The sequence below is a fragment of the Mobula birostris genome, chromosome 2 (genome assembly GCF_030028105.1).
Source record: "Mobula birostris isolate sMobBir1 chromosome 2, sMobBir1.hap1, whole genome shotgun sequence".
Classification (NCBI taxonomy): Eukaryota; Metazoa; Chordata; class Chondrichthyes; order Myliobatiformes; family Myliobatidae; genus Mobula; species Mobula birostris.
The window spans coordinates 111985674-112000166 of NC_092371.1; the positions used below are offsets into that span (position 1 = coordinate 111985674).

The window sequence follows — 14493 nt, forward strand, 5'->3', positions numbered from 1 at the left end:
CTTCATTGAGATTAGGACAAAAGGGCAGCAAGGGTCAGAATTGGTCATTTTGAAGATCAGTTATATCAGATACATGGAGCTGAAAGAGATGAGGGAGATCTTAAATTATTTTTTTGCACCTGTACAGTCGGCCCTCCTTATCCGTGAAGGATTGGTTCTGGGACCCCTCGCGGATGCTCAAGTCCCTTATTCAACCTGTCTCAATGCGGTGGGCCTTAGGACCCAGCAGAACCCTGGACCTTATTTGACTTGCCTCAGTGCAGTATGCATTAGGACCCGGCGGCGCAGCTCTGAATCCGCAGTGCTTCTGTTCACGAAAATAAGCATTATCGCGATTTAAAGTAAGTGGAAATAATAAAAGTGATCAGAAAGAGGTGAAATGCCATCGGTCACTGCAAAAGTGTTAGGCTACAGTCAGTCAACAATCAGAACAATTTCAAAGGATAAAATGAGAAAGGCCCTGCCCAATTAAAGCAACAATTATTACGCAGCAACGCAGTGGTTTAATTATTGGGTTTTGGGTTTTTGATCCTCCATATCAACCCGGCAGGGATTGCTCGGGAGCGATCTGTCACTGGATCGAACTCGGGAACTTCTGTTCCCGAGCCCAGCGCTGAAACATACGTTTATTAAGTATTTTATATGCATAGAAAGGTAAAATATAAAACTATATACTAAGACAAACTTTTGACTAACTGATGCTAAATAATACCAGATGTACCTGTTCCGACTTACTTAGTAACAGAACTTTTGTTTTTTTCTGATCCACGATAACCTACGCACATCCTCCTGTATACTGTACTTTAAATCATCTCTAGATTACTTATAATACCTAATACAATATAAATGCTATGTAAAATAGTTGTAATACTGCTTTGTTTAGGGAATAATGACAAGAAAAAAAGTCTGTACATGTTCAAACAACAAGTGCCGGAAGAGCACTTCCGAGTTTTCTCGATTGGCGGTTGGTTGAATTTGCGCATGCGGAACTGGTAGATAAGGAGGGCCGACTGTATTTACTTGGGAAACACGGTCTAATTATATAACTAAGGCACAAGAGTGGTGAGGTCATGAAATGTAGCTGGATTACAGATGAGGTGCTTGCAATCTTGCAGCAAAATATGGTGGATAAATATTCAGGTTCTGACGAGGTGACCTGTCAAACCTATTGGGAGGTTAGTGCCGAAATTGCAGGGTCCCTGGCAGATGAGGTGTCAGAGAATTGCAGGGTAGCAGATGAGGTTTCACTGTTTAAGATTAAGAATAAGCCAGGATATTACAGGTCTTTACCAACTTTCAACAGTAAGTTACAGGCCCCCTAGCTCCTTTACTGCAAAACCCTGTAATCTCATCTCTAATCCTGCCAACAGAAACAACTCTTCTTACTACCTGGATCCCTCAATTAAATTTCAACCCAAATCCTAGTTCCAATTTTCCTATCCTGGTAACATCATTGTAAACTCACTCGACAGCTCAATCTCTAACACCTCCAGTCTTTCCTCTAAAATGGTGATCGGATGTGTATACAGTAATTGAGCCAAGATCTGACTACGGTTGTGATTCTTGGACATGGTACAGCAAATTATACTGCTGCTTTATATTTGCACATTCACTGTGACCCATGGCTTTCCTCCAACACACCAGAGATGCAGTTAGGTTAACTGGCTCTATAAAGTATCTTAGTTTAAGTTAATGCCAAAAATAATTAACAGGAAATTGATAGGCAAATGAGAGAATAATAAAGGGAATGACACTGATGGGGTTGCGCTCCTGGAAGTTGCAGGAGGTCAAATGTCTTCCTAGGTTGTAAGAAAACCTCTCTGCTCTTATATATTGTGCCTCAATAAAGGCATGAATCGTATACATCTTTTTTAAATCATCCTGCTGGTTCTGCTACTTTTAAGGATCCTTGAATATATATTAACAGTCCTTAATAACTTTTCAAATACTGTATACTCTCTTGCTTTGTTGCTTCCAAGTGTCTTCAAGTCCCCTGGCACCAACCACGTAGTCAGGGAGGGCTGAAGAATGTTCAAGACCCTCCTTTGCTTTCTGTAACAACCTCAGTATACCCTTTTCCAATGCATAGTGATGTACCCACATTCAAATGCTAAACCCTTCAAAAAATTTTCCTGTTGTATTGCTCATCCAACCTAATACTTCGTTGAGACACAACACTGCCATTAACCTCACCTTTGTGAAAGCACTACAGAATATTGAGAATTTCACCCACATCTTTTGCCTCTGCTTACAGGTTACTTTTGGACTCCGATACCTCCCATCATCCACTAGTTTTAATGGATTTACCTGTATTTTTCTCTATTCTGCTTTCCTTCAATTTTACTCTCCGATTTTGTTATTCTGCTAGGCTTTCTGGTGCCAGATCCTTCCAGTAACTCACATAAAGATTCCCTTTCTGTGCATGGTCATCGCCATTTGGCGCCAACATTATCTAGAGTGGGTAATCCAACCACGAGAACCTTTCTACTCTCAAATTCAAATCTCTTCCTTAAGAGCTTGCAAGTGTTCAAGATCTATTATTTTCAAGGAGTTGTTGCCATGCCACTTTTTTAAAGCAACTTATCAGTCTAATATGTCCCATTTTTAACTTTACACTGCTCCATACTCTTGCTAAATGTCACTGAATTATAATTCACCCAGTAATATTCCTGCTACCTGCCTAGCTCCAATTCCCCAAATAGAAACATTTTCCAACCCCTTGTTATGTTAAGTAGCTTCCAAAGACAGATTTAAAAAGTGTAGAACAGTAATTCAGTTTTGCATGGACATCTGAAATTCCCTCAAGATGCATTCCTCATGCTTATTCCAAACAGTTGCATCCATCCCACTGCAAAAATAGAAATTAGACTTTCCTTGCTATAACCAACTTTAAAATAAAACGGCCAGGCAGCTGCAATGTTATTAGATATCTGTTTGAACAGGTACAATTTTTTTAAGCTTATTAATAAATATACATGACTTTGAACCTCTGCATTTATTGCAGATGGACACATGAGAATTTTCAAATGCTTGAAAGCACCAAGGAACCAAAAGAGCAAGGCAGCAAATGACACTTCCAGATAATGAATGGTTGAAAATATCATAGATAATACTTCTGTTTACTGCGGTGGTCACACCTGAGTGCAGGCTTCAGATAGTAGATGGGTGATCACCAGAAGGGAAAAAGCTGCCTGCAGGGTTCCCCGAGGCCATTCCCCTCAGCAACAGGTACATATACCCCTTTGAACACTGCTGGAGGATGGTCCATAAAGGCACATCCGCAGCAGCAGCCACACTAGTAGCAGTGGCTGGCTCTGAGATTCAGCGGGAAAGGGTAAAGTAAAGCACAGTGATAGTGACAGGAGGCTTGATAGAGGCAGAGACAGCAATTTCTGCTGTCATGAAAAAGACGTCAGGGATGGTGTGTTGCTTAGGGTCCAGGATGTCTCAAAGCTACTACAGAAGATCCTGAAGAGAGAAGGCAAGCAGCCAGAGGTCAGGGTATACATTGGCACCAACGACATAGGTAGAAAGAGGGAAGAGAACCTGCGTAGTGAGTATAAGGAGTTATGGAAGAGGCTGGAGAGCAGGATTACTCTCAGTACCATGTGCTAGTCAGGGCAGTAATAGGATAATAGTACAGATGAATGAGTGACGGAGGTGCAGGGGTCAGGGATTCAGATTTCTGGATCATCGGAATCTCCCGTGAACAACCAATCACCTCGCAGGTAGGTTTGTGAGAGCTGTTGTGGAGGGCTTGAATTAATTAGGCAGGGATGGGAACCACAGCGCTAGGGCTAAAAATGGGCAGTTGGTATACAAGTCAATCCAGTGTGTTGTAAGACTGAGGTGGGACAGGTTGGTGACAGGGCATAATTACAGTCAGTGGGATGAGCTAAAGTGTAACACCATAAAATACAGGAGCAGAATTAGGCCATTTGGCGCCACCATTTCATCATGGCTGATCAATTTCCTCTCAACCTCATTCTCCTGCTTTCTCCCCGTAATCTTTCACACCCTGACTAATCAAGAATCAACCTCCCCTTTAAATAGACCCAATGACTTGGCTTCCACAGCTGCCTGTGGCAATGAATTCCACACATTCACCACCCTCCGCCTAAAGTAATTCCTTATCTCCATTCTAAATGGACGTCCCTCCCTAGGCATGGGGGCAAGAAGAGTGACAATACAGGACTGAAGGTGTCACATTTGAATGCACGTAGTAAGTATATGGAATAAGATTCTTGATCTTGTGGCGCAATTACATGGGCAGGTACGACATTGTGCGCATCACTGAGTCACGGCTGAAAGATCACAGTTGGAACTAAACACCCAAGGATACACATTGTATCGAAAGGACAGGCAGGTAGACAAAGGGGCGGGGTGGCTTTGGTGGTTAAAAAGTGAAATCAAAGCCCACAAGAGGAAAGGCAATTCCAAAGGAGTGATGAACCAGATTTAATTGTGAAGCTTAAGGGATCCTCAGAAGTCAGTGAGCATAATATGATAGAATTCACCCTGCAGTTTGAGAGGGAGAAGCTAAAGTATGTATCGGTATTACATTGGAGTAAAGGGAATTACAGAGACATGGAAGAGGAGCTGGCCAAAGTTGATTGGAAGGGGACATTAGCAGGGAAAACAGTAGATCAGCAACGGTTGGAGTTTCTGTGAGCAATTCAGAAGTCACAGAATAGATACATCCAAAGATGAGTAAGTATTCTAAATGAAGAATAATCAGCCATGTCTGACAACCAAAGTCAAAGATAGCATAAAAGCAAAAGAGAGGCATACAATATAGCAAAAATCTGTGGAAAGTTCGAGGATTGGAAAGCTTTTAAAAACCAACAGAAGGCAAATAAAGCCACAAGGAGAGAAAAGATGAAATGTGAAAGCAAGCCAGCCAATAATATCAAAGATCAGGAAATGGCAGCTGGATGGAATTTCCTGGACATACACTGAGGAACAAGAAGCTTGAACACCTTGCAGTGATGGGAAAAATTGATGGAAGAAAAAGTCACACTTGACAGTGCATGACATTCATGAGTTACATCAAGAAATGGCCAGTCAGATTAAAGAAAGATGAAAGACTATGATCGCCCAAGTCATACGACACAGCACATAATAATGATGATTCCTATAGACAGTGATTGCTGGTTAATCAGGCCAACAGTTAACTGGGGTATCCACTTATTTGGGACAACTCCTAAAGAACAAAAATTTATTGAGAAAATAGCTAGATTTCCTCCGTTTATTTGGGACACTATACTGCTTAACTGGGGTAGGAAACTGTTGCTGCAGTTTCTAACTAGCGCCAGTCGCGTGCGCTTGCACTGCTGTTAGACATTACACCATGCTTCGAGTAAACTCCTAAACAGCATCAGTGACATGTTTGTTTTCAAAAAGTAGTGACTTTTTTTGTTACTGAGAGTTGTTGAGAAATAAGCAGTAAGACAACTCAGAACTGTTTTGCTCACTGCAGTTTCAAGCATTCAGGTTTGGAGATTCCAGAAAGAGCTGGGAGTGAAAATGAAGTAATATCAGTACTTCCAAGTTAGGAACTACAAAGAGTTTGAAGGTAACGACACACATCTTGAATGTTACAATTGAAGTGAAAATTTAGAGGACGCAATTGTCAAAAGCACTGTATAGAGGCAATCTTCTATCTGCACAAGGTGTCGGCACCAATTTTATTCATTTACAGTCAAAAGAACTTGACAGGGATCAATTCCTTCATCAATAAGTATTAGGAGCTAAAATAGTTTTATATTACTGTTGTAGTATTGGTGGTGGTCCAACTTGTTCCTTATTTCATTTAAATACATAATTTGTTGCTCAGTTTGTCCTTTTTAAAAAAAATACCCATTTAACTATTTCCATGAAACTCCAACTAATTGGGGCAGCCACTTAATTGGACTTAGCTGGTCCCAATTAAGCAGAAACCACTATTTCTCCAATAAGTGAAAGGGTAGTCAGTAGTGGAAGGTCATTATTCTGGCCAGAGGTCCAGGACCATGGTGTTCTGCAGGATTCAGTGCGGAGGCCTCAAAATTCATGAAAATGTAGATGGGTGGGCTGACAAAGATTGCTACAGTTGTGGACAGTGTAGAGGACTGTCAAAGGATACAGCACCATATAGATCAGCTACAGGTATGGGAAGAGAAGTGACAGATGGAGTTTAACCTGTGAAGTGTAAGATATTGCATTTTGGGATGTCAGCTATAAAGGCAAAGTGAATGGTTAATGACAAGACCCTTATACATTTGATTCAGAAAGAGCTCTTCGGATCCGAGGTCACTAGTTAAAACATGGAAACACAGGGAATGGAGGGATATGGATCATGTACAGAAAGAAGAAATTTAGTTTAGTTTGGCATTGTGCTTGTCCAGTGCAGATGTGGTGAGCCAAAAACCATGTTCCTGTGCCAAACTGTTTACGTAATGATGTTTTGACCAGCATCATGCCTTGATTGGCATCACTTTAACATCTATTACCATATCAAATGATCGTTAGATCTTGCTGTGCAATAATATGGGTCATGACAGCCAAAATCTGCACTTCAAAGCACACCAGTGGCAGTAAAAATACATTTGGAAATCAGTGGGTAAGAAAGGCATTATGGGACAAGAGGAGAGAGTGCCTTTCACAATACAGAGCTCTTTAGTAGTTTGGTCTTCACATACAAAGATGGGTCCAGGTTTGCTGCTTCTTTCCCCTCAGGAATCCCTCATTTCAGTTATTACACCAAAGGGGGATCCTCAACACAGAAACTGGAAGATCTTCCATCTCCTGGCCTTCCCTCACCTCACCCCACCCCACCACTTCTGTGGTGCTGACTTACATTTGCAAATTTTAAAGCAGTTACAGATTTAAAAACCATTTGTTTTGGGATGCTGGAAGACTGAAGTAGTGATACACAATAATAATAAACAGGAACAGTTTTTGACTGGACACTTTCTTTAAAATCACCCACTTGCCTATCTAAGATTTTCTTAATTGCCCCCAATAATAAATCTGCCTCTACCAACACCCGTGTTTAAAAAAAATGTGCCTCTGACACTGGAAGGGCCCATTCCACACTGTATCTCTAAATAAAACAAACTTAAAATCCTCCCTATATTTTATTATAAAGTACTATACCTAAAAATCATAGCCCCTCATATTCACCACTCTGGGAAAAAGTCTCTGGCTTTCCACTCAATCTATGCCTATCAAGTCACCCTCCACCCTCCTTTGCTCCGAAGAGAAAAGCCCTAGTTCGCTCAATCTATCCTCACACCATCCTGGTAAGTCCCCTCTGCACCCTCTCGAAAGTTTCCACATCCTTCCTATAATGTGGCAACCAGAACTGATCACAAGTGTGGTCTAACCAGGGTTAACATTCCAGGTTGATCAAATTGACCCAAAACATTACTTCTGTTTGTCCTACTTCTCAATATTTTTGTCTCATAAAAGCTGAAACTGAGGAGAATAATCTCTGTTCCCAAAGCTCTGTAAATACTGTAATATATTATCAACTATATCCAAACAGCCAGCAACAAGCCTCACACTACCAAGCCAGGTCACAAAATCTTTTACTGCATTAGTAACTAGTTTGACCCTAGGAATACAATCTGACCTATCTGGCACTTACAAACACAAGTGACTTTCAACAGTGTAATACTGTTACAATGAACTTCTAAAAAAATAAGCAAATACACTGTTCCTATTTTCCCCAAATAGACTATGCTTAGAAACTCCTTTCATACCTGTTGTTTTCCAAAGGATTGTTGGTCTTACATTTGTCTAACTGAATAAATTGAATCCTAATTTATTTTCCATTTTTTTTCCTACCAGGTCACTAGTGTTTCTGCATCTAATAAATCTAGCTATTCCATGAAATTACCTCTACTTGTAGCTGAGTGGCAAGAGAAAGAGGGGGTTCGTGGGTATGCAAGTTTAATCTTATTACAGGAAGCCCCCATATTACCTGGGGCAGGGTTGTATTAAGAAACTTTCTATACAGTGAGATTTTTGGGCAGTGACTTATGAGTTCTGGAAGGGGAAATTCCTATGACCAGAATGTGGGAGGAGGTCGCTTGAGGAAAAGGTTCTAAAGGTTAAAGTGCATTTATTATCAAAGTACATTATACAATGAGATTGGTCTCCTCACAGGCAGCCACAAAACAAAGAAATCCAAAAGAACCCATTAAAAAAAAGACCTACAAGCACCTAATGTGCAGAGGGGAAACAACAAATTGTACAAGCAATGAAAGTATGCAAATAGTATTCAGAATGAAAGTGAGTCCTCAGACACAAAGCCCAAAGCCACGATCTCAGCCTCAGAACAGCACACAGTGGAACAAACATTGTGAAGCCTGCAGATGTACTGCAAGCATTGACTTGGGAGAAATATGGCATTTCAGAAAATTACTGGCCCAAACATTGTTTATCACTTCTCATGCTGTCTGCCCTGACTAATCTAGTTTATTTTACATCAGATTGCAAACATCTGCAATTTATATTTGCTTTGAAAACAAGTTACAGCTTGTAGCATAAACATCACCTCTTCCATCTGCACTGAAACAATATCCAAACTTAGCATAGGAGTTTCCCAAGCAACAGGACCACATTCCAAACAAAGTAAATCTGTTGAAATATTTGAGGGATTGAGAATTCTGCAACACATTAGTGCAGTGTGCTCGGCACAGGAAAAACAGATGCTTGACTTCCACAAATTGATAACTAAGTAATTCAATAGTGTTTTTTTTAAAAAAGAAAAACAAAAAGATATTTAGAGGACGTCATTGCTGAAGGGCTTTTTAAAAAAAAAACAAAAAAGGCAGATTTGCATCAGTGTTGGTGAAAAAAAGAGGTTAATAATTTATATTAGCACAATTAAGTGGAAATCTTAGCTTTTTTAAAAAACTTTCAACTTTAAGGATCTGGAGATCCTTTTTCTCTCTCTCCCCCCCCCCCATCCCTAACTGGCCTTGAAGTGGTGATAAACCACCACTTTGAACTTCAAGTCCTTCTGTAGAAAGTGCTCCCTTCATGCTGTAATCTTGGGTGGCAAGCTCACCAGAACTTAACCCAATCAATGATGAAGCACCGAGATTTTTAAAAAAACCACACAGATAACCCCATCTCTATTTAAAATGCATGTTTTGATGTTAAACTTTTGAAAAACAGGTATGAAGTTATCAATTTGATGAACTCGAGTAACTCAGTGTGGTCACCTTCAGGATTTTCAAAAAAAATTTGAATATTTGTATAATCTTGTTCAATAGACGTGGATTTGAAAAGACTGTAGCTTATTTAAACGATTCCATAATGCCGTCCAGGCTGTCGACTGAGGTTAGAGTATCAACAGGCAACCTGTATAGAATGTTCCAGGATTTTAATCCCGCAGACTCAGTCGCTACACAACCATCCACCCGTTTAAAGTACTGTAAAAACAAATTAATACGGTAATAAGTCTTCAATTCTGAATGCTTAAATGAGAGATGTGTTCAAAATGTGTTTCATGTGGCCCAAAATCCTTTACAATCAAGTTATTTATATACTGACATTTATATCGCTATTTATACTACTCCTAAGCACAGTATTTATTATACGCGGCGCCTCTCAAACCCCCATTTCACAGACACCTTGAAGCCTTAAAAAGAGCGAAAGAAAGCAGAGAAGAATATGGACGATGTAGGAGGGGACTGAGTGCTGATTTAGCGTCGGGCCGCCGCCAGAGCCCACCACTCAGTAGGCCAAGGAGAGAGGGTCAACGTTAACACCGAGCACGACACGCCGACAGAAACGAGTTGCTGCTGAAGGGAATAGGGGTGGGGGGTGCGAAGGGGAGAGGGGCCCCGAGGCCTGAGGGGACAGCGCTGGTCGAGAAGGGAGCTCGGGGCCGACACACCTGCACGTAAGCTCACGCCCCAGAGCAGCGCGACGCTGCACAACACGGCCCAACGCATCGCCGCTCGCCTGTTGGTTCGGCAGCGACGGCAAAGCAGCAGCTGGCTCCGGCTCCGGCTCTGGCTCTGGCTCCCGCTCGCTCGCTCGCTCGCTCTCCCCCGGTCCGGCTGGGGCGGCTCGTCGCTCTGGTTCACGTGACGGGGCTGGCGCGCTGGCGCGGGGTGGAGTCGGCTCCCGCGCCAGCCGATAGGCTGCTCCTCCTGCCAGATTCCGCCTCGGTGCAATCCGAATCGGCCTCTGCACCTCCTGGAGGAAATTGCGCACGGCTGTCTGCTCAACGTCACAACTGGTGCCACGGCGGGATTTGCAAATTGCATTTTATTTTTTATCTTTTAAAACTCTCTGGCCGTTTGAAAAACATATACAATTTTAAGACGCAACTTTTTTTTTTAAAGTTGAAAACATTACAATTTTTTTAGGGAACCCAATGCATTGCGAAACTACCGTGTCACCCATGCTTAATATGTAATTTCCTGGTGACGAGTGACATTTCATTTTGTTGATATGTATTACTTATTTAACCCTTGAATTCATACTGCAAAATAAAAGCTACAACAAATCACGAAAAGAAACTCCGGGTGCAATTGCATTGAAAAGCAAGGATTGCAGATTTAATGTTAACTTAATTCGCCCAAAATAAATTTAAAATAAAAATAACTTGCATCGGCCAAAAGTAGGAGTAAAAAATAAAAATTAGTGGGAATATTTCGCAGTTCGGTCAGTTTCTTTAGTGAGAGAAAAGGAGTTAGCAAGCTGTCGGTCAATGATACACTTTTGTCAGAAATAGAAAATTCGAGAAGAAATTAATTAAACTAATAGTCGTTGACACAATAAAAAGATTGTGCAATATTGTTAATAACAATAGCCTCTTTCTGTACTGTACTCTTCTGTGATACTGTGGCTCTTGTTTGGTCAATGTAGAAAGGACCACAAGGATGGGCAGTGAATATTAAGCATCAATTAAGTTACCAGTAGAACAAATGAAAACAAACTCATCTCTGACTCATTTTCTTTCCACAGATGTTGCCTGTCCTACTGAATGATTCCAGCGTTTTCTGTTTTATTTCATATCTCCACCATCTGCAGCTTTATTTCATTTTTAATTAATCTGGGTCCTTTACAGTCTAGCTTATTGAATGAAAAACCAGAAAGCACTGGCATTGCTGTAGGAGCACAATACTCAAAGTGTGGTGTGACCAATGCCACATCCTTGCTTTTATATTCCAGTCCTCTCAAAATGAATGCCAATATTGCATTTACCTTCCTTACAACTGACTCAACCTGCAAGTTGACCTTTAGAGAATCCTGCACAAGGACTCCCAAGACTCTTTGCATCTCTGATTTCTAAATTTGCTACTCATTCAGAAAATAGGCTATGCCTTCATTTCTTTAGGAAAGTGCATGACCATATACTTCCTAACACTATATTCCATCTGCCATTTCTTTGCCCATTCTCTTAAACTGTCCAAGTCCTTCTGCAGTCTCCCTGCTTCCTTGACACTACCTACCCCTCCTACCCTATCTTTGTATTGTCTACAGCTTGGCCACAAAGCCATCAATTCCCTCATTCAAATGACTGCAAACTGATTAACGCGAAAAGAAGCGGTCCCAACACTGATCCCTGCAGAATAGCACCAGTCACCGGCAGTGGGAGGTGGTAAGCGGCATACTAAGTTGAGGCACAAGGCATGAGACCTGACCGACCATTAGTAGAGCAGGCACTTCCTAAAAAAAGGATGAGGCACTGAAATACAGGAAGAACCAAGACCCTGCAGGCAGTGAGCACTCATCGTCACACTATGTCTGAAACTCAGCAACCTCATCTGACCTTATCAACCAGACATTATTGGGGATGCATAAAATTGCAACCAGGGTGCCCAACAGATCTCCTTGACTCACGGCACAGTACGAGTTCATGCAATTTAACAGTTGGTAAGACAAATACACCCTCTCAACTTTCTCTACAGATCTATGGAAAACAGGTCGTGCAACGATGCAGTGCTGGCCGGAACCAAATGGTGAAATAGAGCCAATCAGTAAACCTGCTGACCCCGAGGATGCCTCCTGAGATGTTTAAAGTGACCTCAGCTTCATATGTGCAGTCAAGAACCACCTTTGGGGATTATGAGATCTTATGTGTTTGGTCAGTCACGTTAATTGGAATACTGTAAAGGTTGCTTGCCGAACACCAGCTCTATCCCGACTAACATTCAGATTCAAATCTGAATCCTTGTCAACATAATTTTTGCTTTTGTGATCGTCTTCATCTTCGCCTTGCCGTGCCTTTGCATGCTGCTACTATCGCTCTGTGTCAACTCGCTGCCATTGTCAACATTGAATAGGCATTCCCAGTTTGTGCTAATTTTTTATTTTAATTTAGCCCCGTTAATGATGGATAAATCTGTACAGCATGATCTCTATAAGACTAATCATGCCAACAGAAACTGAAACTACAGAAAGTGTGTCAATACAACGTTACTTACCTGGAGTATGGTTTTAGTACATTCCTGTCAGATCAACAATACCCCATGTGTTTTATTTGTAATACTGTACTGTCTAATGAAACCATGAAACCATCGAGATTGCAGGAACACTTCTGTAAAAGACGCCCTGAAAAGGCTACTTATAGTATTACTCAGTTCCAGAAGATGAAAGTAGCATTTGAAAAGCATTGCACACTCGAGTCATTTGCTAGGAAAGCTAAAAATGACCTTCATAGTGGTCTCATTGCTTCTTAAAACATTTCCAAAATGATAGCAAAGTGTGGAAAATCTCATACAATTGGTGACAGATTGATAATGCCTGCTGTATCAGAAGTGCTCAGCACTGTTCTCAAAATGGATACCAATATTTTAAAATCAATTCCTCTGAGTAATAACATTGGAGCTTGTCATATTGATGAAATAAGTGAAAACATTGAGTATCAATTATGCACAGAGTCACATAAACAGAATTTGGGATACAACTGGATGAGTCAACCGTGCGAGAAAATGAGGCATTACTAATGGCATAGGTACGATTTATCAAAAATAGAAAAGTTTATGAAGAGATTCTCTTTTGTATAAAGTTAAAATAAGTATCAATGGAGAATCAATGTACAACAAGCTCAAAATGTATAGCGAGGGTGTATATTCTGATTAGGAACATGATTTCTTGTGCAACTGATGGAGCACCATATAATGACAGGTGGCTATGCTGGTGGCATTTATGAAAAAAGAAATTCCAAGTCCATTTAGAATCCATTGTGTAATTCATCGTCAACATCTCACAGCCAAAAACCTCAGCCAGCGATTTTTTTCAAGCATGGTTCTTGTCATATCTGCTGTCAACAAAATTAAAGCTCCTCCATTAAACAGCACAATATTTCGCCAGTCATGCCAGGATAATGATGAAAAGCTTCTTTACGCTGAAGTGTGTTGGCTGTCAAAAGGCTACTGCTTAAAACATTTCATTGATTTTTTTTGACAATGTAGTTGAATTTTTGCTCAAGTTGACATGAGCTTGGGAAACAATACTAAACTTCTATATGGAGATGTGACATACCTAGCCGATCTGTATGACAAAATGAACATTCTAAATATGAAACTACAGGGTGAGAATTTCAATTTAATCGAGGCAAAATGTGCAGTGTCCACTTTTACCAGGAAATTGGCAATATATAAGCAAAACATTGGGAGAAAAATGTTCTCATAGTTTCCCTGCATGGAAAGCTTGGCACTCATGTTCACACATGGTGATTTGTTTACACCTGCAGTCTCGGAAGGATTTTCAGAATTGATTCAAGGATTTGAATGACCTGGAAATTCTGGACTGGCTAATTCACCCATTTCTTCGCAAGGTGGAAGAGCAGGAAGAGAGCTTGCAAGAAGAAATTTTCGAAATTCAGAATGATGAAGAAGCAAAAATACTTTTCAAAAATGTCGTATTTTGTGGTACGTGGCTACACTGTCAAATTAAGTTTCCTGGTCTTTGGAGAAGAGCCAAACCGCTCTTCATTACATTTCCATCCTTCTACCTTGTTGAAAGAGGCTTCGGCGCAGTGAACTATATACTCACAAAAAACAGAAACCGCTTTGACATTGTTACACCTGGGGACTTAAAGGCTTTTGCTGTCACACCTTGAACCAGGTATTTCAACTCTTGCTAAAAACCATCAAGCTCAAAGGTCTCATTGATACCAAAGCTGCTGTTCTGTGAGGTTTAAAGACAAATAAAAATATAAATCAGAATAACTTTTCTCATGTTGGCATATGGCAGACATGTTTTTACACTATGAGGACACCGGAAATTATATTGTGCCTGAGAGGGGCGCTGGCAAGTATGAAAGTGCTTTAGAGGAGCCTTGGCAAGTATGAAAGTGCTTTAGGGGAGCCTTGGCAAGTATGAAAGTGCTTTAGGGGGGTGTTGGGCTTAAAAAGGTTGGGAAATACTGTATGGTTATTTATCCACTCTTTCTACAGGTGAATGCTCTCTCATTGTAAATGTTCTTGTAAGGCATGGAAGGAAGATTAACAGATGGTCCAAAGGCATCCCACATCCTAA

The 14493-nt window shown here is 40.9% G+C and overlaps 2 protein-coding genes across 2 annotated transcripts in view; one reads left to right on the top strand and one right to left on the bottom strand.

Moving 5' to 3' along the window:
• Window positions 1-10268, bottom strand: part of cd164 (CD164 molecule, sialomucin) — a 31170-nt gene extending 20902 nt beyond the window's left edge. The window contains exon 1 of the mRNA XM_072251681.1: window positions 9893-10268. Coding sequence (XP_072107782.1) covers window positions 9893-10268 — 376 coding nt within the window. The remainder of the gene's footprint in view (window positions 1-9892) is intronic.
• LOC140189907 (uncharacterized) overlaps window positions 1-12526 on the top strand; it is a 209854-nt gene extending 197328 nt beyond the window's left edge. The window contains exon 49 of the mRNA XM_072246282.1: window positions 11919-12526. Coding sequence (XP_072102383.1) covers window positions 11919-11978 — 60 coding nt within the window. The 3' untranslated portion in view covers window positions 11979-12526. The remainder of the gene's footprint in view (window positions 1-11918) is intronic.
• Window positions 12527-14493: the final 1967 nt, after the last annotated feature.